The 27,695-nt window shown below is 40.0% G+C and overlaps 1 protein-coding gene across 2 annotated transcripts in view; it reads left to right on the plus strand.

The window, feature by feature from the left end:
- The window catches only part of fam110b (family with sequence similarity 110 member B), a 30,038-nt gene extending 2,343 nt beyond the window's left edge, over positions 1 to 27,695 (plus strand). Inside the window, exons 1-5 of one of the 2 annotated variants that reach the window (XM_028471901.1) lie at positions 12,370 to 12,524; positions 18,406 to 18,516; positions 19,158 to 19,592; positions 23,883 to 24,274; positions 24,719 to 27,695. In XM_028471901.1, the coding sequence (XP_028327702.1) occupies positions 19,470 to 19,592; positions 23,883 to 24,274; positions 24,719 to 25,610 (1,407 nt within the window). In that variant the 5' untranslated portion in view covers positions 12,370 to 12,524; positions 18,406 to 18,516; positions 19,158 to 19,469 and the 3' untranslated portion in view covers positions 25,611 to 27,695. Of the gene's footprint in view, positions 1 to 12,369; positions 12,525 to 18,405; positions 18,517 to 19,157; positions 19,593 to 23,882; positions 24,275 to 24,718 lie in introns of those variants that run through there. The other variant, XM_028471900.1, reaches the window with a different exon arrangement.

A 27,695-nucleotide genomic window follows, 5' to 3' on the forward strand; every position in this document is an offset into this window, starting at 1 on the left:
CTGTGGCTTTACGTTGGACATAGTATGAAAATAGTTGGACATCACTGTGACCAACGTGGGCAGAAGTTTGACGTCTGTCAGAGTTTCACTCGTCAAGCAGCAGCAGCAGCTGAGGCACACAGCTGATCAGCTCCAAGACGCACTACCTACCATCTCTGCAGAAAAAGGAGTGGATTGCACAAATAAAATATAATGAAATTCAACACAACTTTGTCCCATCTAGAACTGGTAAATGTGAACGTATTGAACCCCGTGACAGTGTCAGTTTGGATAGATTCTCTTCTGCAATATTATCAGTGCGTTTGGCTTAAAATTGTAACTAAGTCCAAACTTCTCGTGCAATATAATGTTTCACTTTATCGGGACACTGCACTTATTCCAGGGTTAGAAGCACGCAAGAAGAAAAGAACTTGAGCAGACGGGAGAATGCGCACAAGGCCAGATTTGAATGGGAACGGCCACATTTCATGGCTGCTCCACCCAGAGTGCGTAACTGGGATGAAGGCACACAGTGACTGACTTAAGTACAGGGGGAGAATAGAGCGCAGCCAGAAATTCATAATACTTAACTAGTCTTTTACAATGGTCTACTGCCGGCGGTCATTCATATACATCAATATATATAAGTCCCGCCTTCGTCCTATAGACCCCTATACAAATGATCGCTGACTGCGCCCAGCCAATATGCTTTGACTTCCTGTTTTTGAGACTGTCAATCAAAGTGAATGCGTAACTGTGCACAAAGTGTTCCAATTCCAGGATTAACTACATTCCTCTATAAGTTAGAGAAACGTCTGTTCTATTACTTTAAAGAAAACTGGTTATGTTAAAAAATAAATGCTGCTTTACAAGGTTCAGTCAAGTGATTCTAAAATTGTAAATACACAAAAAGGTAATGTATATCTTTACTTACCTTGCAAAGTTTGTCTCAGATGTCCTTACAAAAAAAAGAGAATGTGAATTTTAATGTATCAGTACCTAAAAATAAATATTTAGCTTCTTTTAGCTCCGGATGATGGCGTAAGATGTGGGCTCGGGCATTTGAAGTGTTCCTGAAGTACTCGATCTTCATTTTGCAGATTTGGCACACTCAGTTTGTCATGTTAAGCTCCTTCTTGCCCGGAAATTGCAGAATCCGAAGTGCACCCAAACATTTGCCTTCAGTGAAAACGGGACTTACTGTGTTTTTTTTTCTTCAAACATTAGCAATATCTAAAGCTAGCTGGCTCAAGTTAGCAGTGTGCTGGAGCAATGGGGACGATTCCCTTTTCCACGGAAAGGGGGACCTGGCCTTGCCAGATACGTAGGCGTTACCTGACAAACAGTACGTGCAGCGAGCAAACACTTGAAATCGTCTTTGGATTGATTCAGAATCGTAATAAATAAGAATTCAACTCAATTTGGGTGTGAATCAATGTTTTTCTGGCACCTTTATTCTTTCCACGTCTGTAACAACGGAAAGGAGAAGATCTATTCTTTATCATTCTGTAACAAAGGACAGTCTTTGATGTTGCAGCCTGCTTCTCCCTCGCACTGTGAAGAGGAGGTATGTGTGACGGGACAGATTTAGCTCGCAGGCCTTGGCTTTGAAGAGCAGGGGTTCTTATTTTGGCGAGCAGCTTCGATTCAGAGCTATAAGTTTGGAAGTGTCCTCGAGTATGACATTGAACCTCAGGTTAGGTAAACGCTGGTGTTAAATGATAATAATGATAAATAGGGAGGAATATGTTCTTTAATCGGAGCGATATTAGTTTAATAACGTATTCTCCTATTTAGGGCTGCAACTAACGACTATTTTGATAGTTGACTAGTCATCGATTAATGAAACTATTAGTTGACTAATCAGCACGTCAATTTAACAAAATGAAACAATAGAGACAAAAAAAATGACTTAGTTGAGAAAAAGGCATTAATTTATTCATCTAGTAAAAAGAAAACATTACACTTCATTCCATGAAATACAAAGACAGAAAAGTGCAAATATGAAACAAATGTCATCAAGAATTTGATTCTCTAAGCCAGTGGTTCTCAACCTTTTCAGCCCATGATCCCCAAAATAAAAGTTCCAGAGACCGGGGACCCCCACTGTACCTGAAGGTGGTTGAACACAGACATGAATATTTGAAGAACAGTCATGTGGAGACAGGGCCATCTATTAGGGGGGATCAAGAGGAGAGATTTTTGGGGCACATCCATAAAGTCAGTAAAACGATGGTCCATTGTTCTATGATTCTGTGATAACCACATTTATTTATTTATCTGAATACTATCCACTGTTGGCCCAAAAGTTTAGTATTATTTGGGCCATAGTATATAGTCATGTTTAAGATGTAAATCCTTGTTTTAATCAGAAAAAAAATGGGATAAAAGTGATCAAAAAAGGTGGGGAAATGGACAGAAAAAGTGGTAAAAAGTATCAATATTGGAAAAATTAGTTTAAACTGGCAAATAATGCTCATGACAAATGGTGAATGTGGTTAAATTGGCAAAAAAATAAGCATAACATATGGCGAAAATATGCTAAAAGTGGCAATAATGGGTCAACATATCCAACATTAGGTGGGGAAAGTGTTGCATTAGTAATAGGATTACTATTGCAACAACACAACATCAGTAAGGTAAAACTAACCTGTCTCATGACGGTCTAAACCCAGCTCACGTTCTCTGTCTTGAAAGTGGAAGAAATGTGCAGAAAAGGAATTGAAATTTGATGAAGAAGTGACAGAAATTAGAGTAATGTAGCAAAAATATGGTAAAAGTGATGAAAATAGGTTTGGTGTAGTTGCAGAAAAAAAGTAAAAAAAAAAAAAAAACAAGCAAAAATGCATTTAAATAGTTAAAAAAAAATTCTTAGTTTCTTGAAGGCCTCTGGCGGCCCCCTCCCAGTGTTTGAGAAGCCCTGCTCTAAACTAATGACTAACAGAATACCAGCTAATAAAAAAAAAAACAAAAACAAATGAAGTAATCCAAATGCTTTTCCTGTGTAACCTTTTGTTGCTTTTGGCAGTAGAAAATAATTTTCAATGCCAAAAACTATTAAGCTGTAACCGAGGAGGAAACAATAAATCTTCCCCAGATTGAAACAAGAAAGTGCATTTTTTTTGCCCAAATCCATCCGTGGCACCTTTATTACTGTTAGTGGTACTGCATTGATTTTTCTATAGGGAGAATATTAGTAAGATAATCAAATAACTGGGCTACTTTTTAACAAAAGTATCCAACAAGTTGCTGCTTTAATGTTGATTTGCTGCTGAAATCTCTGTGGTTAAGGAGCATAACAACGTGTTATGTAATTCATTTTACATCACCATTTTGACAATTACAATATCACCGTTATCAATATATATATATATTTTTATAGCTTATTTTGTAACAAAATACTTGTTTTAGGAGTTGCTGCTTTCACTACATTTAAAAACAACATGAAAAGCACAGTTAGATGATCACTGAGTGCGTCCTAACCCAGACCTTCATCTAAATAAGCTACACTACGGAACTCACTCACACGTGCTGTCCCTAAGAGAACAGCCAAAAATATCACATATTGTGCAGCTGTTTGTTAATAAATGTGTCAGTGTGCCATTTTGTATCTACAAATCTAACCCAGAATTGCGTTTATGGTATTACTTTATTTAGTTAAAAATATTGAGATTTATTTTGTATATCGTCAACTAAAATGAGGAAAATGACAGAAAAATTCACAAAACAATAAAAAGAAAACAAAAAAATGACAGAGAAAGATGACAAAATGACCCAAAGACATACAAAATGTCGACAAAATGACAGAAAAGTACGCCAAAAATACATAAAACAACTACAAAACTCACACACACGTGCTGTCCCTTGGAGGAGAAAAAACCCAAAGTGGCACATATTTTGCAGCTGTTTGTTAATAATTGGGGCTGTGTGGCATTTTGCATCAGTAAATTTAACCCAGAATTGTTTTTCTGGTCAGACTTTGAGTTAAAATTCTTAAAATTTTTACTATACAGTATATCGTCATTGAGAGAAAAAATATTGAGATATTAATTTTGCTCCATATCTCCCAGCCCTACACACACATACACACAGCAAAATGCAGAGATGGTAGAGATACAAAATGGCTCACACATCAGCAACACGGAGGATGAAAACACTTGCGATGACGTAAACGACAAATGTTATTATTCCCATTCGTCGGTGATGAACTGTCATTGATGTTTATTGACATATCAATGCAGATTCATGAAATTCTGTAATTCGTTTTGGGAATAAAAGCCTACAAATGTCAGAATCTGAAATTACTTTATTCTTAAATACTTTGTCCACAAATGTCAGAATCTGAAATTACTTTATTCTTAAATACTTTGTCCACAAATGTCAGACTCATTAGTGATTCCCTATATATATTATAGATGTGTAGCCATGTCAGGACTGAACGTGCATTATCGCTCTGCTCACAGCACAGTGAGAACACACCATGGGTACGCACCCGAGTAGTCCCTCCTATCTCCTTTCCTATCCACTTTCCCTTAACCGCCAGAAGTGTTTAAGTGGTGCCCATGATAAGGAGCTTTCCAATTCTCTTTAAGCTAAGGAAAGGAGGTTCCATGCTTTTTAACCTCCTTTAGCCTAGGAAACAAGATGCATCCTTTACCAAAGGAGAGCAGATAATGCTGACCCACAATTCTTTGCGGTGCCAACATTTAAAGGGACGTGCAAGATCATGTAAGTTACCAATGCATTGATATACCTTGAACAATAATCTTAATCTAAAACCCATGTCTTATATGCAGCCATATTAGTCAGATTATAACTGACATAAAACAGAGCACATATTTTATATTTATATATACATTTCTGAGCGGAAAGTTCTCAATGTGACGTTCTTTTAAATTCACTTTTGTTCCTCGTAGCCTGGTAGCGTATTTTCCTTTGATTTACATTCAAGCCTTGTGATTTTTGAGATTATATCAGCGGTAAGTGTTATAAATGCTCTTTTGGTAGTCTATTTCTGGAAATTTGTAGTTTTTTCACAGATTTTTACGTCACCTAGTGGAAGTGTGTCTGATTGTCAAAACAAACGTGATGGCCTTTTCCTAACTCCTCTCCTAACACCTTTCCTTAACCCCGTAACGCCATCCACAGGGCTTAGGAAAGGTAAAAAGGAAAGGAGATAGGAGGGACTATTCGGACGCACCCCATGCATTCGTAAGGACATGATGTTCATATTTTTACTCACTAGATGGAGCTGCTTACTAAAAAATACATTGATGTATCGCTCTGGTCTACAAGTCAAAAAAGAGTAACTTATAGTCTAGAAAATATGATTAGAGCTGCCATTGTCATTGTACGTAGACAGAAAAAAAGCTACTATCAGACAATATGTATGATAATAATGCTAATCATGTTTGTATAAAGTGCAAACGTTAGGTCTTCTTTATGCTATTGTGAATATAACTGTGATGCATCTCATAAACCGCAGCATATTGTCCATTGAGTAGTCTTTAGACGTGTCAGATTAGCCTCAACTTTATGTGATGGCTTAGTATCGATGCATGTGTGGCCCAATCAGGTGATGGCTGCAGCTTTAAGGAATGCTGAGATAAGCTCTTTATCTCACTTCTCTCTCCTGATTTAAGGAAGTTTCTCACAGTAGAGTGACAGATGTTTGGTCGACAGTGAGAGCTACAGGTTAACCCTCAGTTCGCCACAGTATTCATCACTTTATCCTCATTAACTCTTTGATTCACCATGTTTGCTGTCATTATTTTCACCTCAGCATCATTTAATGCATCAATTTTATATAGCGCTTTTTTGGACACTCAAAGTCGCTTTACAGAATTAAGGGATTATTCGTTCACTCCACACTTAGTGGTGGTAAGCTACTGTTGTAGCCACAACTGCCCTGGGGCAGACTGACGGAGGCGAGGTTGCCATAGTGCGCCATCGGCCCCTCCGACCACCACCAACACTCACTCACACACACTACATTCATACTAAGCAATGTGGGTAAAGTGCCTTGCCCAAGGACACAATGACAGATACCACTGTGGTGACTGCCACCCTACTGTGTGAATAACACAACAAATCCTGAAATAACACAAAACCATACAATATTTATAACTTTAAATGTAAATATAAGCAATAAATATTAGAAATATTGTTATACAGTTATTTACCTCAAAATGTAGGCACTCCTTTAAGCCTTCATACAAATATCTTAAAAACATGTATAAACGTAATGACACAAATATAATATAAAATATAGAAATACAATATGATAATGTATTGATAAAAATATATTATGAATATATACAAATATAGAGTAATAATAAAGTTTACAATTTTTTTTCATATAATATAATATTGAAAGGATATAATATTTTTTAAATGAATATAGATACAAAATAAAACATACTACAAAGTTCTGAGATGAGAGAGGCCTGTAATTTTCATCATAAGTATACCTCAACTATGAGAGACAAAATGAGAAAAAAAAATCCAGAAAATTGTAGAACATTGTAGGATTTTTAATGAATTTATTTGCAAATTATGGTGGAAAATATGTTTTTGGTCAATAACAAAAGTTCATCTCAATACTTTGTAATGTACCCTTTGTTGGCAATGACAGAGGTCATATGTTTTCTGTAAGTCTTCACAAGGTTTTCACACACTGATGCTGGTATTTTGGCCCATTCCTCCATGCAGATCTCCTCTAGAGCAGTGATGTTTTGGGGCTGTCTCTGGGCAACACGGACTTTCAACTCCCTCCAAAGTTTTTCTACAGGGTTGAGATCTGGAGACTGGCTAGGCCACTCCAGGACCTTGAAATGCTTCTTATGAAGCCACTCCTTCTTTGCCCGGGCGTTGTGTTTGGAATCATTGTCGTGCTGAAAGACCCAACCACGTTTCATCTTCAATGCTGTTGCTAATAGAAGGAGGTTTTCACTCAAAATCTCACGATACATGGCAGAAGCCCCAAAGCATGATGTTACCACCCCCATGCTTTACAGTAGGTGTGGTGTTCTTTGGATGCAACTCAGCATTCTTTCTCTTCCAAACAAGTTGAGTTTTTAACAAAATGTTCTATTTTGGTTTCATCTGACCATATGACATTCGCCCAATCCTCTTCTGGATCATCCAAATGCTCTCTAGCAAACTTCAGATGCGCACGAACATGTACTGACTTTAGCAGGGCGACACGTCTGGCACTGCAGGATTTGAGTCCCTGGTGGCGTAGTGTGTTACTGATGGTAGCCTTTGTTACTTTGGTCCCAGCTCTCTGCAGGACAGAGGAGCCTCTTAAAGAAGAAGTTACAGGTCTGTGAGAGCCAGAAGACTTGGTTGTTTGTAGGTAACCAAATACTTATTTTATCGAGGAATTTACCAATTAATTCATTAAAAATCCTACAATGTGATTTTCTGGATTTTTTTTCCCATTTTGTCTCTCATAGTTGAGGTACACCTATGATGAAAATTACAGACCTCTCTCATCTTTTTAAGTGGGCATACTTGCACAATCGGTGGCTGACTAAATAATTTTCTGCCCCACTGTATATTACTTATCAAATTAACCTCCCTCCAATCGACCTAATGCATTGCTATCTAATGTTTTGTGTAATTTATTTGTATTATTGCTCCACACAGTATTTATGTGAGCAATGTTCACAGAGACTGTGTGGCCACAGCTTTCTGCTACGTCATAGTAAGCACTTGTTTGGAGCTAGCGGTGCGTCCTTAGCTTACAGACTAGAGCGTTAGAGCCTCTGTGGGAGAACCTGAAGCTCCTGCTGAATAATTTAGCCCTGGGATATACAACTAGGCTCTAATCTCACACTGACCCAAACAAGCCCTCCATTAAAACACGTTTTACATGCAGACGTTTAACTGGGAACATGAAAAATGTCTCCTCCACATCTTTCAGGGCTTTCTCTAACAGTCTGTGCAGCGGCCGTTTCATATTCCTTCCAAACGTGTTGTGAATCTTTCAGGTGAGGGATAAGGAAACTTACAAGATTAATCTAAGATATAGAATTCTTTTGTTGTAATTTTGCATGTGTTCATTGTCTGTTTGTATGTTTTTTTTAAGCCATTTTGTGTCTATTCAGTGGTTTTTCTCTGTATTTTTGTGTGTTTTCAGAGAATATTGTTTATTTTTTGTTGTTGTTTTATCCTCTTTTTGTCAATTTTTGTTGGCGATTTGTGTGTGTTTTTCTTTTGACTTATTTTGTGTATTCTTTTTGAGTTTTTTTTTGTACATTGTCATTGTAAGTGTTTTTGTTGTTTGGTATAATTTTGTTGTCATTTTCCGGGAGTTGGAGGTCATTTTGTGTGTTGTATAATGATGAACAGAGGCCAAACATATTGTGAGTCTTTTTAGACAATGGATAAAAAACTTGAGATAAATCTTTGTGTCCCACATATTACAAATGGAAAATGTGTTGTCTTCCTCTGCAACTGGGAAGGAATTACATGCAACCAGTTCCATGTGTTTAGGTTAGCTTAGCATGTAGCAGTAGCGGCTGAGCAGGGTCAAAACGGGATAAAGGGGCGTGGCTGTGTAAATAGTTTACATAGCCCTTAGCCATGGGTTCAAACTGTCCTACCATACTGATAATTAATATTATTATTATTTATTCTGGAGGCTAAAAGACTGTATGTTCTCTTTCAAGTGTGTGTGTGTGTGTGTGTGTGTGTGTGTGTGTGTGTGTGTGTGTGTGTGTGTGTGTGTGTGTGTCGGCTGGGGGGAGGGGCTCCCAGATGGCTCGCCCTGTCAGATTAGAGAAGTTAAACCTTTATGCTTCAGTGCCCAGAGACACGCAAACACACAGAGCCATAACATTAGGACCACTCACAATGCAAGGATCATTTACACACCTCTGAAGGAGTACTGTGGTATCTGTCACAGATCATAAACTATCATCAGTTACCAATTGTTTCTCTATTTGCAGACATGATGTGACTCTCCAATAGCATCTGACAAAAGTAATAAAGACAAAGTACTGTTTAAAGTCAGTCATGGCTCACTTTTCTCAGCATTTAATACAAACAGTTTTTTTCTTTTTTGTGGCTGTGACACGTCTCTGAGAGGTTGGAAATTTAGGATGTTTTGTTCACCATTTTTGGCTCTGGATCAGATTTTTAGGTTTTCAGTATGTCAATCAACATTTTTCATGTTGGTTCCCCCCCCCCCTTTTTTATTTGATACTTTTTTCTTTCTGCTTTGTTTTGTTTTTGTTTTTTGCTTTATTTTGTTTTTTTGTATTTCCGAAAGGCACACAGCTGACTTTTTGACCTAAAGAGTTGACGCATATGAGTTATTTTAAATGATTCCTCAGGCCAATATACAGCGCTTGACAGAATCAATGCTCCGAGCGGGTTTCCCCTCTTGAAATACCGACTATGTAAGTTTGGAGAAGACGGACCGTCTTTCACCATGTCATGTGACCTGGTGAATGCCTGGAGAACGTTTCACAGTCATGTGACCACAGGCTCGGCTATATATAGTTCCCACGTGACGTCACAACATACGAGCATTTCCCGACCCGGCGCCATTGCTGTGGGCAGCTGAAATGAGTTAGCCTCTGTTTACAGCCAAAACAGCACAATATGGTAGTTTCGTGTTGGGTTAATGGTGCACTAATCGCCGATAGTTCAGTTAAACGTGGATTCTTTAGTAAAGGAAGTCAGCAAGTCAGATTCGTAACTTGGGGATAAGGATTGGCTCTCAGGGCTTTGCGACCCTTGGCGAAGGGGGTTGACGACTGCGGCGAGGCCAGAGAGTAGGGGGGAGCACCACCGACGCGGCGAGGAAGGCCTCCAGCGGCGGGGAGAGGAGGGCCCAGCCCCGCTTCACACCCCAGCCCTTAGAGCCAATCCTTATCCCAAAGTTACAGGTCAACTACCGTCTGCATACACAATCAAAAGACAAGGGAGGCTGGCCCGACTGACTGTTTGTTGATTTTTGAGACAGTGCTGCGGTGCTTGTGGCCATTAGGGGCGATTGCGTGAAAGTTACGGTCTAGCGCCCCCTAGTGGCCAAAAGTTACAGTGTGCCTTTAATTTTTCTTTATTATCTGTATATATTTCCCTATTTTTTCTCCTTTTTCTTAATATTTCTTTCGATGTGTCAGAATTTTTCTTTAATTTTCTCCAACACATTCTTCTTTTTAAATCTCTTTCTAGCAGGAAAACCGTTGACCTCTTTCACTGACTCAGCTTAAAATCACAGAAGTGGGTGTGTGTGCATGTCCGTGTGCGCGTGTGCATGCAGACTGAAAGAAGGACAGGAATGTGCATTAGTGCTGCTTAATAACGTTACATAACCCCCGTTTTTACTGCTTAAATGCACAAATGCACCGGATTCCCAGGATCAGCTGCACATGGATGCTTTCAAGACACTGGTGACTAACTAAACTTAACCTAAGCCCCCCCTTAGGGGCGAGAGACAATAGTTAATAACATCAACTACCGTAAATATTAAAATAATAATAAGAAAAAGAAACCACAAAAGGGAAAAATCAAGAAAAAAGAAAAGTGTCAAATAAACATAAAAGAAAAAATGGAACAAATAAAAGGAAACGAAACGAAAAGAAAAATAAAATAAACTGTGAAAAATAGAAAATAATTATAAAAAATAATTTTTTTTAGACAAAAATACAAAAAAGCAAGAACATGATTAAAAAGAAAAATAAATAATAATAAAAAAAACAATGGATTTAGTCAGGCTAATCTTGATATCCCGGATGAGTTCAGATGTAATTAGAATAGCAGTTTCACCAATATTAAACTCATAAGTTGCCGTAGAGATTTATTCTGTGTGGTGTGGTGTTTCTATTAAAATATTATTAATACAACAGGAGAGTATTAATTATGATACTTCATTAGTTTCTGACTCAGAGAAGCTCACTGAGCAAGATGTGTGTAGAAAAAGTGAATTTAGTATAAATATCTTATTCCTTATCAGCTAAATGTGTTGCTCTCCCACACTAGAGCTGCTCAATTAATCAAAATTCGATTATGATTTCGATTTTTCCACCCAAAAGATGGCTTTTAAAATAACAATTGAGAAAAAACGATTTTTTTTTTTAATAATCATTTTTTCTCAATTATGTTATTTTTGTAAATACATAATTTATTTATTTTTTTTTTTTTACATAGTTTTATTTGCTAAATAAAACAAACCCACTATTTCGGACATCTACACATAATAAAGCTTGGCACACACATGGTATTAATACTAACTTTGAGTTGTTTAATCTATGCACATGCAAGCTCCTCCCCTCCACCCCGCCCCCTGTCAAAGCCAAAACTAGCCTGCAGGCTAACACAGGGGAAAGTTGTTACAAATGTTCTGGAAACATGGAGGAGAAACACTTGGTAAACAAGTGGCAAGTCAAATTCTCTGATATGGGAAAACTTTTATGCAAAAGTGAACATACCTGATTTTAGTGTTTGAAGGATTTTATTTATGTTTAAAAAATATATTTTTTGTTTTTTTTTGTACAAAATATAAATAACTTTTTGGTTGACAAATAATCGTTTGAATAATCGGGATTTCAATTGTGACTAAAATAATCGTGATTATTATTTTTTCTATAATCGAGCAGCCCCAGCGTGTGTACGCCCCACCTCCACTGTGCACCTGTGAATACGGACTGTAAGCAACAGCAGGTTTTGCGATTCCACAGTCAATAAATATGTCTTTGCTCCTAATGCTAATGCTGATGGGGGGCTTCACGTAGTTTCAGTGTGGTCTGTCACCACAGCTTCATCTCCGACGCTCTTGTAGTCGACACAGCTGCTGTTCAGGGACTAAATGAAATGTTTAGTTCACATTTACACCTACAAGTGCTCAGTCTGCATCGCATTTTTAAAAGCGGAGCCATGACGCTCTTGTGCGTGCAATGTTATATTCAGGTCCTGCATGGAAAAAGCCAACTCTTCCACTCCTTCACAGTCACAAGGATGCATTTAGGTCCTGAAACATGTTACCTTTGTCATTTTCCTTGAATTTGTATTGGGTAGTATCAAAGGAATTTGGGCGTTGAGTTCATATGATAGGATCGGTGATCGTTTTTTTTTTAAACTCACTGATCGATGATCTGCCCAAAAATCCTGATCGTGTAAAGCTTAATCAAAACACTCACAAGTCTATTAAGTGATTTATTATTTAATGTTACTTGCTGCATGTTTGAGTGATGACAGGTGTAAAAAACACAATACAGTAACTACTATATTTGTTGATCAGTGTCTCTAACAATAACTGAATGACACCAACTTTGATAATTCACAATAGAAAAAAAGGAACTTCCCAAACCAAACTTCCTCTTCTCGCTGCTCGGTAACAAATGACGTCACATCCTCTTTGTCTTAGGGTTTGTTTCTGTTGGCTGTTTACCTGGCGCATTCGCCCCAATGTCTCTGATCAGTACATCTGTGATCTACGTACCTCACTGGAAGAAAGATGGGAATACGCACTGATGGCTGGTTTGGCTCAGCTGCTGCTCTTCAGCCTCATCTGAGTTTGGAAATCCAGCGTGGTAAGAGAGTGCTTAGCTAAACCAGTTATCCTGGATCTGTTAATTCCACTTTTGGTGAAATACTGGTATTCCCTTCAACTTACGTGTTCCAAACGTGTACTTTACTGGCTGATGCACGGCTGCAGGAGAGATACTTTTACATAAACATTGTGTTTTTACAAGATTTTGCTTCAAATCTCACTCACTCAAGCCTCTCTTCTCCATAGTTGTTTGAATACAGGAAGGAGCCGTTCACTGACACTGTGTAAAGCAGAGCCCTCAGGCCAATTCGTCTGCTCTCTGTCCCTCAGTGAAATCTGAACTGAAAGAGACCTGATTAAGTATATGTGACCGCCCTGGGAGGGGATGAGGTCTGACAACCTGCCTGGATTAACATCTGAGCTACTCTGAGCCGCTTAGAACTAGGGATGTCCCGATACAACTTTTTCACTTCCGATACGATACCGATATCAGCACGAATCATACATACTTTTAGTACTTATTTTGTAGTCTGGAATGTTAGAAAAGGTATGCTGTTATTGCTTGGATATATTTTTCTCTCTGAATTTATCAATATTTTTCTCACATATATGGGTGAAAACCTGTACTTTTATTCCTCAGATACAAAGTAGACCTAATGCACGTGGTATTATGATGCATGTTTTATACTAACTCAAGCATATTTTTGTGTACTTGTAAAAATTGCAAAAATTCTTCAATTTATTTCTCAGCTTGTTTAAAAGATTGATCCTGAAGCCAAATCATTTTAGAACCACTTCTCTGTATCGTCTGAAACTAAAACGCAAAAAGCTTGTGATAAACCTTCAATAATTTTTTAATTTTGGTGTTAAGTTTCTTTCTTTATAAAGAAACATTAATGACTACATACTGTGTGTAGTGGAGCTGTAACAATGCAAGTATCTGGATTGTGTGTGTACGGTACAGCTGTGTACTAAACGGTTATTAAAGATGCACTACCTGTTTCTTGAACCATGACAGAGGGGCACGGCTGAATTCGAACCGTAAATTCCGCCCCCCACTCTGATAATCCCTCCCAGTCTCCTCCTCTTTCAGTGCTCAAGCGCTGAACTTGCACACGCATAGGTTGACAGTCTGAAGTAGCATCCTGTGTGTGGATGGAAACACAGGGTTCACATCACTTTGTCACGTTCCAAGATCCCAGTCGGTGTTGTGATGGAAGTGGTGAGCATTGTAACTAGAGATCAACTTCTATTAGCGTAGCTCTGTGCTATGGTTACAGACTTGAACATTAGGTTGCTTACTACTACTACTACTACTAAAAAACTAATACATCTCAAAGCATGATTAATAGATAATTAAGTAAAAAAAAAATCAGATGCTTCAGAAGTTGAAAAAATACCCTAAAATGGCTCAAAAGTTCCCAACTTCCAGCATGACTGCGCAGCCACAAGATGTTTTTCATCTGTGTGTTAATCTCTTCCAGACACAACGCACATAACCACCCCATTATTGGAAAATATGGTGAAATGTGTGATATCCCAAAACATGTAGGCGAGGGTATATTCCGTGTCATATAGCTATTTATGTTTCAGAAAGTTATACTGTATGATGCTGATTTTCATACGCATTCATCATAAACGGCAAACTATTTGAAGTTTAGAATTTTTGGTAACGATTTACTTGAAGTTTTCTACGTAAGGCTGATATTATGCTGTCTTCATCTGTCATGTGCACAAGGTGTCACGACGGCTGTTATTAAGTGTCGTTTGCTAAATTATGATACCTTTCGCTAAATTATGGCACCTTAGGAGCTATGTTGGCATTTTTTGGGTTAGGTGGAAGGATCTAGTGGGGTTAGGTAGGGTTTTGGTTAGGGTAACGAATGACATTTAATGATAGCCTTCGTGACACCTTATTCATGCTAATGACAGGTGTCATGTCCTAATAATGACAGCATAATGTCAGCCTTATGAACTTCAAGTAAAGACTTACCAAATGTTTTCCTTTACGCAAACATCAAACCGAGGTACATAGCAAAACAGTGTTTTTGCTAACTGAGTTTGTTCCGTAATACAGATTCAATATGTATGTACATGGGTTATTCACACTTGAACCACTTCTTTAATTAAAGACACGAGCGCGTGGTGTTATATTTTTCCTAACATAAACCCACAGGGTTCTTACTCCACTGCTCTGCTGAGGTATGAGGTCAGCAGATAGGGAGTGATACAGAATGTGAAGACTGTGAGCCAGGCCTTCAGAGAGATATCACAGATGTGCGACGTGCGAGATTGCCTGGTCTGTGTCTGATGTTTGATTTTAACATCTCTCCAACCCAGTCAGCACGTCTGTCTGTGAGCTGACCTGTGCGTGTCTTAAACTCCTTAACCTGGGCAGACACCAGCTTAATGCTCCGTGCTCCTGGACCAGGAGCCCTGCGTTTCACTTCTTTATACGCTCTCTGTTGTTCAAAGTTAGCCTTTTTGTAGCATATAACGAGCTTATGGGAGTCAGAGCGGTTCATTGTGAGGAGGACCTTCCGCTGCAATGGGCCATGATGTGTACCGTAATCCTGTGCTTTATAATTCGCCAGCTGATCAAATGCCTGATCGCTGTGTGGAACAATCGGACCTGCAGCTCTCGTGAGTACGACTGCGGATCACAACCTTCTGAGGTTCAGGGTGTTTGTGGTCACATTGGACTACATTTGTTTTTGTTATTGTGTGTATATTTTTTTGATTTTGTCTTTATTTGGTTTTGTCTATTTTTTGTCATTTTGTGCTTTTTTGTAGTCTTCTTGTCATATTGTGCATTTCTGTTCTTGTTTTGTGTGTTTATGTATTCAGTTTGTGTGTTTCTGTTGTCATGCGTGTTTTTTAAGCCATTTGGTGTATATTTGTCATTGTTTTGTGTATTTTGTGGTTGATTTCCGTGTTTCTTTTGTTGTCTTATTTTCAATGCCATTGTTTTTGTGATTACTTTATCAGAGAAAAGAAAAAAAAAATTATATATTGCTTTAAAAAGTAAATAGAAATCACCACCTACAGTAAAGAATGAATCTCGTTTAAGAAATAGAAAGACCTTACCACCCAGTAGATTCTTTGTGTCCTGACCCTCTGATGTAGGTCATGTGACAGATTAGGATGGTAGAGAGCCAGCACTTCATGAAGGGTGAGTGGTTACACTGGGAGACACGTCTAGACACGTCTAGTATGAAATTGTACCCACTTTAAATATTTAAATTTAAATTTTTTAATTTACCGAATAACAATATAAGAAACGGTGTGCACCAAGGTGCCGTCATGGGTCCTTTTTTTTTCATTAGGTATTACATGCATGCTTTTATTGTAATGCTGATGACACTGTTAAAAACTCTGTCACTCCCACATTAAGTAAAACAGCTCAGAGAGCAACTGGCTGATTTTGTCACAGTCAACAAAATATAAAAAGAAGGAACATTCATAAAAATTCAGTCATAGCTTCATCGACAAGTACATTTTTATCATAGGTTTTTCCCTCTGCATTTTTTTGTTTTCATTTTACCTATTTGTCTATTTATTTTTGTTGTTTGTTTTCTATCAGGGACAATGCCTATTGGTCACCAGAAATGACTGTAAATAGATAAATTAAATTTTCACTGCACTTCCTGGCAAGTTGTTAATTTGGCGTCCTGAAATAAATGCAATACATGGCTGGAAGCAATTCAAGCAACAAATACAGAATATTCAGCATTTTTTTTGGTTTTTTTAAGAATTTGATTTAATCAATTTTGCTCCATCTCATTTTATTTTAGACAAAAAGGCTACGGGCATGATTATTATTATTGCTCTCGCAGATATCTGGGTCTCAGTGATGTTTAGTGGTTTAACTGGTAGGACATGGGTTTGATTCTCAGGTCCTGTGAGGAAGCTCAGTGTGAGCTGGAGTGTGTTTAATCAAACTCAGCAGCAGCTCGAGGTGGGAGACGTGGAGAGCATTTTAGCTGAAGTTAGCTGTAATGTCTCCCTCTAAGAACTCAATGCCGTCCGCGTCCTCCACGTGTATAAATAGCGGCGTGTGGGCAGTTTGCCTGGTTATCCACTTTTATCTGATTGTTGTGTTTAGTAAGCGAGGACAGGTTGTTCTCTGCTCTCAGTGAGTATCAGCGTGGTTGGCAAACTGCACCATCCGGTTTAGGTGGAGATCAGCTTTTCTTCATTATGTTCCTTTAATCTTTCTAGAAGAACCTCCGCTTCCAAAGAGTTTTTCCAGCTCCTCCTCCCAATCTACAAGATCCACAAATCGAACACTAACTCATCAACCAATAACCATAGGAGATATCAGAGACACCCGAGACACATCTAACTAACACTGAGCATTGCTGGGTGCTGTGTATCAGCCTAGAGATTGGAAAAGTTCATCATGAATCACTGAAACCGGAAATATCAAATAAATTACACTATCATCATACAGGTCAAGTTATGCAACACAGAGGTACTCACCCACCGGGAGGAAAAAGCAAAGTTTAAAAAAATTATGTGTAATTGATTTCCTTTTGTTTTATTTTTGAAAAGAAAATGGACGTCCGCTTTAACGCTCATCACTCCTTCACATGATTGCCACCACGCACAAACAGCTGGCCGACCGCAGTGTGTGCATTATGAGCAGCACAACTCATCCTCCACACACACACACACTCTAGAGGTGCTTTCAAACCGAACGCGACTGAAGTGACTGAAGCAACGCGATTACCTTAAAATCAATGTACATGACGCAACCTCAAGTTATATCCCCAAAAGCAACGTGACGTGTAATTTGAGCGACGAGGTCACGAAGTTGAAGAATCTGAACTTTTTAAGCGACTTAAAGCGACAAATCCCTCGTCCTTCGCTGTGTGTAGAGCAGAGGCTGCAGCCCCTCCCTGCAGACGGCTGCAGCGGAGGGCTTCCTCAATTTATCGGGGCAAAATTAAAGCGCTTAACTTCTTGAAAACCACAGTAACTACTGATCATAACACATTCTGAGTTAAGTCATCCTTTAATATCTCCATAAATTGATCATTTAAACCGTTAAAGCGGAGCAAGAAGGAAAAGAAGTGATTAACCCTCTCTCTCTTTCTCTCTTCCCTGTCACCGGCTCAACACGCACACACAGTTCCCTGGTGATCGCGTCACTGGAGCGATGTAGTGATGGACTGACCAAAAAGCACCGCTATGTGCAAGTGACACAACAGGGGCGATGGAAGCGACTGCAACGCTGCGGTCGCGTTCTGTGTGAACACAGCTTTAGAGACAAACACCTCAAAGTGAACGGGAGTCACGAGCAGCATCACACACACAGACAACTGGGCACAGTCTTGTACCAGACACGCACCAGCCGCACAAACACGCACTCTGTACTCAAATGTATACTCTAATAGCGCATTTCCACTGGCGTTATCGGCTCTACTCTGTTTTTGTGAGTTTCAACTGGCAAAAAGAACCTCCTCCATGGTACCTGGTGCTGCTTTTTTTAGTACCTCATAAGTTGAGGTTCCAATAAAAGCAGCCCTAGTCTGAAAATGTGACGTAGGCTCAAAACAGACACTGATTGGTTCAGAGAATCATCACAGCGTAGAGTCATCAACTCAGCCAAGCATTTGGCCACCATTGATTTTTTTGTTGGCGATCTTGAGAGAATGGCAGCAAAAAAGTGCACTCTGTGGAGTCTGGCAGTTTTGCGTGTCAGGTTGGTTCCCAATAGTAACGCTCCGGAAAAACAGTATTGGGTCCCGAAAGTGAGGAGTGCGGAGTCTTTTGTTCTTTCACTCGGGGAGAACATGTAAATCCCTCTCATACAGTGCAGTGTTAGTCAACGGATTTACAGAATAAGCAAATAAAAATGATAATTCTTTTGTGATTTGTTGTAAATGCTTCATTTTTTGTGTTCTGTGTGTCTGCAGGTGTTAAACCCAACAACAACCTGCAGGAGCTGGAGGAAAATGCGGAGGTTTTAGGTTCTCACAGCAAATGAGCTCAACCTGGCCACCAGTCATCTGATCCACTTTAAACTGGTACTTATGATTTAGATATGATTTAATGGATGGATAGTGGATGGTTGGATGCACATTTACTTAGGATGGATGGTGAATGGTTTTATGTACAGTTATGATGGTCGGATGCACAGTTACTATGGATGGATAGTTTGATGCGCCGTTACTATGAATGAATGGTTTTATGCACAATTATGGATGCACGGTTGAACGCACAGTTACTATGGCTGGATGGCGGATGGTTGGATGCACGGTTGAATGCACAGTTACTATGGATGGATGGCGGATGGTTGGATGCACAGTTACTATGGATGGATGGTTTGATGCACAGTTACTATGGATGGATGTTGGATGCACAGTTACTATGGATGGATGGTTGGATGCACAGTTACTATGGAAGGATGGTGGATGGTTGGATGCACAGTTACTATGGATGGATGGTGGATGGTTGGATGCACAGTTACTATGGATGGGTGGTTTTATGCATAATTATGGGTGGTCGGATTCACAGTTACTATAGATGGATGGTGGCTGGTTGGATGCACAGTTACTATGGGTGGATGGTGGATGGTTGGATGCACAGTTAATATGGATGGAAATAGTGTCCCATGTGACAGCCTAGCTCTAACCTGATTGGCTCTCTGTTTCTGATGTTTCTGTAGATGTTGGGGAAGTGTCACTCACACTCATGGTTTGAATCCCACTCCTTGGTGCTTGGTGCTGGTTCCCATCATGCCTGACGAACCAGAGGTTTGAGCGGTAAACCCGGAGGAAGCTTTGACAATCTTCAGCACATGTAGGAGAAGCTCCGCCCACAACTGATGAGCCTCCCTCGGAGCTGCGTCTCTTCCTCCGTTCCCTCTCTCTGACACCCTTAGTCTTCATGCTTTGGGGGTCCCTCAGTGCCCCCGCCCTCTCTCAACCCCCCCGCGCCCTTCGCCATCACGGACGGCCGCACCCGCCACCTCGTTGCCATGCCGACGGAGACGCTACCTCCACCACTGCCAGATAGCAAAGCTGCCGTTCCCCCGGCGCCGTTCAGCTCTGCGGTGCCTCTTCGCATTCTCAACAAAGGCCCTGAATACTTCAGGAGACAGGTACGCTCTATAACACACGTTAGAAGAGCTTTTAGTTCAGGTTTTAGAGGTGGAAAAGTTCTTTAGCTGCTGTTTGTTTGTGCAAGATGGAAAAATCACTCTTACATTTACTGGCTTCAAATACGTAGATTTGTAAATCATTCTTTTACTTGTTATTGTCCTCAAAAACAGTGTTAATTTGGACATGAATTATTTTTATTTCGATTTAGTCTTTAGTCACTCACCAAAGATTGGATTTAGTTAAAGCCACACTTTGTTCTTTTAGTTCATTTAAATTTTAGTTTCAGTCAAATTTTTAGTTCCATTATAGTCATTTTTTTACAACAATTTGACTGTTTTGTTGTATACTGTAATAGATTTAGCAAAATCATGTTTGTCATGGTAGTAAAAACTCCATCGTTAGCATACCTTTATGTGTTTAGTAGCTTAAAATAAGAAATTGCCATGTTCCTCTTGTATGATTAAAAAAAAAATGTCCAAAGCCTGTTAGAAAAAGTGCAATACATAATTATGTTTTTCACAAGTTTATTTTCTGTATATTTGAACCTAGGCTATGATATATAATCTGCAGGAATAAATCTCATCTCAAATACGATTACAACCATTATCGTTAACACTGGTGCTGAGAGCTGAGAAAAAAAATATCTGGTGGGCTGCAAAATAACACAGTGGAGTGAAGTTAATCACTTTAACATCCATTACTGGCAAGGATGTTCATTGTACAGGGAGGGCACACCAAAGTCAAAACTGCTCTTAAGATATATGACAGTTACATATTCAGGGATTAAAGAATAATTATATCTTCTGACTGAATTTTTTGATTTAAATTATTATTTCAAACCAAATAACCCCTCGTTTATGGGGGATTACATTGCTAGCATTCTTCTTGGTTTGTCACTCTGTTGGAATTTATTGCGCATTAAAATAACAGGTGTAGCTGTCATCTCCAGTTTTCAGCTGCTTCACTGTGTGACAGAGAGCTCATAATGTTGCTGCTCTGTTATAAACAGCGCAGCACGTTTTACATTCAGAGGTTTGAGGTGTGGCTTTAGGGTTTGGTCACGGTGGAGGTCTGTGGGCAAGTAACCGCTGTGAAACAATCATTAAGTAAGGTCTTATTGATCTGATTCAGTAGCTTTCTCACTGCTATTCATGCTCGACCTCGTCCTACCACAGTCCACACAGAGTCTCCTGTAGCTGCTTTTTCTGACCGGGATGTGAGGGTGAAATATATTAATGTTAGCCAAAGATCACCACAGGTGAAGATAATGCATTCATCATAGTTACTATGGTGGTCATTCCTACTGTGGAGCCAAGGCGTCTCTATGGATATGCTAGACTGAGAGTTTAAAGTTAAGATTTTTCATTCATAAAAAGTAAAACAATCAAATGCATTGAGGATGTTTTTTACTTATCAATCATTAACAGAGATTTTGTTTTAATTTCTGTTGTCAGTTCTTTAATTTACATTCTCATCAGAAATTAGTCCCACAATAAAGGGTTGTCGACGAAGATATTTAGTTTAAGTTATTGTCAACAATGTTAACAATGCCAGAACAAACAAACACCAGCAACCAAGTTGGCCACTAATCGAAATGGACACCAATGTAAGTGGAACACCCATTAAATAAATGAGACTTCAGTGAATTATAAGCTATAAGGTAAACTCTGAGAACAAAACTGCTGTTGACGGATGATTACGAGTGGTTACCTTTACTGTTGGTGTATCACTTCAACTGGTGGTCACTGTATATGGTGACACGTCAAAATATTTAGTGGCTTTTTTGGTCAATCACAACACAACAAAAACCCAGATAGATTTACAGCTATGCAATTATAATACATTTTTACAACAGCTAGTATTCCCCGTGGCACAGTCAAAAACCAGTTTCAAGTTGACATGATCACTAGTTAAACTGTAGCACTATCTGGAACAAGTGCTCAATTAGGGTCGAGAGATCTAATCAATACATGAATGCACCGTCATTCAGACATGGTAATCAATAAGCGATTCATACATTTGCAATAATCGTTAATTTAAATTTTAAATTACACGAAATACTGTAGAAGGATATTTTAACAGATTGACTGATATTTGAAAAGCACTATATTACTCGAGCTGCTGATTTAATTTATCATATATTATAAACTGTGTATATCATTTAGAACTGTCCTTTTGGTCCAGTATTTATTGTATATGTTACAGTGAGGTTACCGTGCTGTTTCAACTGCTGCTAACAGATGTCCTCTGCTGGTTTAATAAAAGGTAAAAAGGTAAATTTAATTCTTGTGTTGGAATGCAATTGCTATGTTTTTAAAAACAGCAATTCATCAGTGGTCACGGTGAGAAACAAAGAAATGCTGTGAAAAAAGTGCGTCAATATGGATTGATTTATAATCAAATCGCAGTCCCTTCAATCGTGATCGAGACGAGTCGTGAGGTGCCTAAATATTCCCACCCCTACGCTCAATGGGCTGTATTCTCCCATGCGCTTAAGTCACAAAAGTCGCGCAGCAGCGCCGTTTCTGGCTGTGCGCTATTCTCCCTCTGTACTTAAGTCAGTCACTGTGCGCCTTGATCACAGTTACGCACTCTGGGTGGAGCGGCAATGAAATGTGGACGTTCTCATTCAAATCTGGCCTTTTTCGGGTGGCTTAAGTTCTTTTCCTCTTATGCGCATCTGAACCTGGAATAAGTGCAGAGCCACAAGAAGGTGAAACATTATATTGCACTAGAAGTTTGGACTCAGTTACAGTTGAAGTCATTGGGACTCTATTGCAAAAGAGAAAGTGTTTCCTAGCAACCCCAGTGAAAAAACAGAATTGACGTACATATTCGTCAATGGCAGTGAACTTTTGGATTTGAAATGACGTATATGTACGTGAATGGCAGTGAGTGAGTAAAAGGGTCTGTCATTAATAGAAAAAAGGAGAGATTTTCACTGTGGTTCAGACAGAAGAATGCGGCCGTGTAGTAATCAGATCAAATCATCCTGTTACATTGTTTATCAACGAAGGCATTTCAAATTAAGTAATTTTCACGAATTTCTATGACATTTACAAGCGTTGGGAAAACTCCATGTTCCATGATTTCTAGACTTCCCAAAAAAGATCACATCATGGCCCAGTCTGCCTCCTTGATTTCAGACCGCCTTCATCAGAATCAGAATCAGAATCAGAAATGTTTTATTTGCCATGTACAGTTTTGAGGACAGTACAAGGAATTTGACTTGGTGGTTGGTGCACAAAACAAGCAACAAAAAGAAATAAAAGAAATAAAAACAACACAACAAAGAACAACCCAGCAACAATAATAATAATAATAATGATAAATATAAAGGATGAGGGATAAATAAAGGATAGATAGAGAATAAAGGATAAATAGGATAAATATAAATATATATATACAGTGCAGCAGGTATCAAGCTGGTGGAGGTGGTGATCGGGTGGGGGGGGGGGGGGGGGTTCAGTGGGTGACTTGGGGTGTGTTCATGTGGATGGTGGCAGAGGGAAAGAAGCTGTTTTTGTGTCTGGAGGTTCTGGTCCTGATGGACCGAAACCTCCTACCAGAAGGGAGAGATTGAAACAGTTTATGACCGGGGTGGGAGGGGTCGGCCACAATCTTTCCTGCAACAGACTTGCACACTTTTGGTCGATATACGTGCTTTTGGTCAATTTACGCAACTTTAACTGCAGGAGCACAAAAAAAACGCTTAAGTCCAGACCGGAGAATAGGGCCCAATGTGAAGAATCGTTTTGACAACTGTGCGTCAAATCATGCCGTTCATTCAGCACAGACACACAAAGTATACTGATACTGATAGACCTAAGGGCGGAACAATAACATCACAATCCACGCCCACATCAGATTTCTGACCAATGGCACAAAAGTTCACACCAGTCACAAGATAACATGGTCATTAGTCAAAGTGGAACACCACTCACTATTTACTGTATATAAATCTGAAACACTTGTTCATCATAATAACTGTAAAAAGTCATTTCAGATGGCAGCTGTGCAATCATCTGTTTTTACAACATCAGACCAATCACAAGATAACATGATCACTTGTTGAACCATAATACCAACTAGTACGATTGCTAATGATGATCAAAGTTTTCTATCTTCCTTCTAACGATACAGGAAAAAGGTTGAGGGAACACATTTGAACTGTTTTGGATGATTCAGATGTTTTAATGTGCATCAGATCACGCTGTTCACTCAGCGTGCACACACACAGGATGCTGTAGTCACTTTGGCTTGAATTTGCTGTAAATTTTCCCGTTCAGGTGGAGCCCAACCCAAAGCGTCTCAGTGCTGTTGAGAGGCTCGAGGCTGACAAGGCCAAGTATGTAAAAAGCCAGGAAGTCATCAACGCCAAGCAGCAGCCCATCAAACCGCCTGTGTTAGCCAAACCAGCGGCGAGCCTCCACCTCCTGTCAAAGAGAGGAGCGGCATTGGGCGGAGGAGGGAACAGCGGCGCGACACCCTTTAAAGCCTCCAACAACAACGCCAAGTCAGACACCACGGGCAAACGAGAAAACCTAAACCTGGAGATCCTCAAGAACTTACTGAACTCATCATCATCCTCAGCAGCGACGTCTGAAGGGCGAGGGGGCGGAGCTAAGAGCGCAGTATTAATGAGATCATCTGGACTGGCGAGGTGTTGGACTCCTTCAGGGTGAGTTTACATGTTCTCCTTAAAGCAGAGACAGTGGGGCTGTAGTGGGGCAATGGCTTGTCTTGATGCTTTTTTTTTGAAACTGTTATCACTTTACGATTACTGGCTGTGATCACCCAATAGATAAGGAATGCCAACTTCATGCACACTAACTCCACATAGCACCATTCTCATCTTTGTGTGTTGAATATTTATTCGCCTTTTTCGATTAGCTTTTTTTTGACAGTCTGGGCTAAATTAAGAAAATGCTTCTGTAGCAGTAAGACACACTGAGTCACAGCGCATAGTGCTAGCAATGACAGCGCGCTGTCTTCTCAACTATTACATACAATACAAAGCTCACAGATGCTTTGTTACTCACAAACAGTAGCACACGTAGAGGTGCTGACTCAGCAGGGTCAAAGGTTAAAGCTGCTAAAGCTCTCCTCTTTTTGTCGTCCTCAGGATGCCGCTGACGTACCGATCGACCATGACGCTAAATGAGCAGCCTGCAGACTCCGGCCCCAGTCCCAGCACCTCTCACTCCTTACGCTCCTTCTCCCACTCTCTGAAAGTGCTCCCAGTGAACAGTGGGGGGCGTCGCAGTCCGCAGCCAGGGGGAAACCTCAACCTCAGCAGGCGACTCCGTGATGAGAAAGGCAGTGTTGGACTCGGAGTGGAGCGTTCCCGCTCTCCTCTGCCACCTCTGCTCACGTCGCACTCGTCCTCCGACCTCCTGCGTCTGTGCAACGGGAAGCCGCTGCGCTCCGCTCGCTCCAGCAGCTCCTCAGCTCCGCCCCTTCCTCCTAAACCAAACCCTGCCTCCCTCCCGCCGCCTGCCTTCTCCTTGTCGCTGCCACCTCCTCGCCTGTGTACCAACACACCGCCTCAGTCTTTGCCTTGTGAGTTGGGGGATGTCAGCAACGTGTCGACTGATCCCAACCAGGAGACTGACTCTGGATCTTCAGTGACACGCCGCTCCTCGCTGCACCGCTCCAAATCCGACTTGTCAGACCGTTTCGCCCGTGCCGGCGCCGACGTGGAGCGGTTCTTTAACTACTGCGGCCTTGACCCTGAGGAGCTGGAAGCAGTCGGCCCTGAGAACTTTGCCCGCGCCAACTCGGACATCGTCAGCCTGAACTTTCGCTCGGCGTCCATGATCTCGTCGGACTGCGACCAGTCACGGAGGTCATCCAATGACGCGCTGTCGGACAACGACGACGTGGAGGATGAGGAGGAGGACACCGGCGAGCGCGTGCCATACGGTATCTCGGCAGTGGAGCGAAACGCGCGGGTCATCAAGTGGCTGTACAGCATCAAACAAGCGAAAGAGACGCAAAAGGTGTCGCACGTTTAGGAGCAGCAACACAATGAAGGAGGAGATACACTGAAGTGTTATAAAGAGTTTTACATGAGTGAACGTTTAGAAGGTCAGGATGCTCCGATCATCAGGATCAGGTCAATCACAGCTCGTCTGAAAGCCGATCACAAATAATCATAAGTAGGATTGACTTTTACAAAATAATGATTTACATTTACTGAGGGAGAGAGTTACCAAAAACCACATCTTAGGGTTTTACTGTAAGCAGAGAGAAAACTGGGTCAAAGTCCCAAATAGGCATGTTTATTATCAACATGTGACACACATGCACTTATGAGTGAGCTGTGTCATGTGGCCTGTTTTGGGGAAGGACTGGTCAGCCTTGATGCAACAGTTGAACATACTTTTCCCATTGTACCCCCTGTTGCAGTTAGAGATGCTGGAAGATATTAGTGGTGCTCAGACCTTTAGGAAGAACTGGTTTCCAGCATTTAACACAGACACACACTGAGACACACGTTGCCATCAGTCTGACAACAAAGGGCAAAAGGAACAAATAAAATGCAAAAATGCACTACATAGTAATTAAACGCACAAAATGTCAAAAGAAACACAGAAAAATGACATAACGCTAATATTAAAATAAAACTACACCCATAGAAATCAAACTGTCTGATTTTAACAGCTGGAATAATCAACATGTATCCCCAGCCCTACTTTTACCGTTTGTTTAAAGCCAAAGTTGATATGAGAACACTCAAGGGATAGAAAAAAACGTAATAATGATTATGAATTCAATTTTGTAACAGCAAAGTCAAAAAGGTTTGTAAAGAAGTAAATAAAACCGTGACAGTTTCACAGTATAAATCACAAAATGAAAAGTCAGTATTAATATGGAAGGGAAAAAAAATCACAAGACGTATGGGAATTTAAGTAATGTATGTTTACAAGGGAGTCATTTATTATTATTATTATTATTATTATTGCCCTGTCCAGGGTGTGCCCCTGCTTAACGACCATTGAGAGCAGGAGATAGACACCAGATTAATGGAAGGATTAATACTATTATTATTATTATTATTATTATCATCATCAGGTACAATCACAGATACAGTGGTACCACTGTTTGTGTTAAATGCTTAGAAAAGTAAGTGCTGACTGACTTGAAACAGTATTCAAACCTTGTTGTTGCACTATATTTAAATTTTCTACCAAATTAAATCAGCTTCTCTGATAAATATGATGTATTGTATCTTGGTGTGTTGTACTCATGTTAAATTATTTTTAAAATCATATTTATTTGGTTTCACGTGTCAGCTAGCACCAGTGAATGAGTTAATGAGGCACATCCGTCACTAAACCAATCACAGGCTGTTTAAGAGTCACATGTTGACGATGATGACATAGAAATTGAACACTTTAATTGATCATGTGATCGGCGATCAGCCTTAAATCCCTGAGCGGAGCATCCTCACCAACATGCCTGAGCTAAACGAGGTGTGAAAGCAGAGCCGTCTTTATCAGAGGTGATGGAGGGATGAGCTCTGAGACGTTTACCTGATTCAAATGATTAAATGCTGGAACGACTGTTGATTATTTTTTCTGTGGACGTGAAGGAACAGACGAGTGGAACACTCGCTAATAATCACCTGAGCAGAGCATGGACGAGCTCTCACAGATCCTGGTCAGTCATCGTCTGTCTCCCCTGCATGTTCGCTCCCCGAGAACCACAGTGTTATGTTTGTGCCACAAATCTGTGTGAGGGGGATCTAAATTAATTTTGCACAAAACAAAGACAAATCGTGAGTAAGAAACAGGTTTTGTGCAGGGATAGAAAATTCTGCCAAAAAGAATTGCACAAAAACTAAATTCTACACTTGAAAATCTGATTTGCGCAAAACAATGAGAAACTATTAAAAACAATTCCCCACAAACAAAAACAAATTTTGCACGAACAAACTACTTCTGTGTGAGTGAATACAAACTTACTCGTTATGGAACAGAAACTAATTTTGGCAATGTTTGTTTTTTATCATTACTTAAAGGTGCAGTCCGCAACTCTCAGATTCCTCTCTCCCCTCCCTCCCCGCTGCTCTCTTGCCCTGCCTCCAAACTTTCCAA

The sequence above is a fragment of the Gouania willdenowi genome, chromosome 17 (genome assembly GCF_900634775.1).
Source record: "Gouania willdenowi chromosome 17, fGouWil2.1, whole genome shotgun sequence".
Taxonomy (NCBI): domain Eukaryota; kingdom Metazoa; phylum Chordata; class Actinopteri; order Blenniiformes; family Gobiesocidae; genus Gouania; species Gouania willdenowi.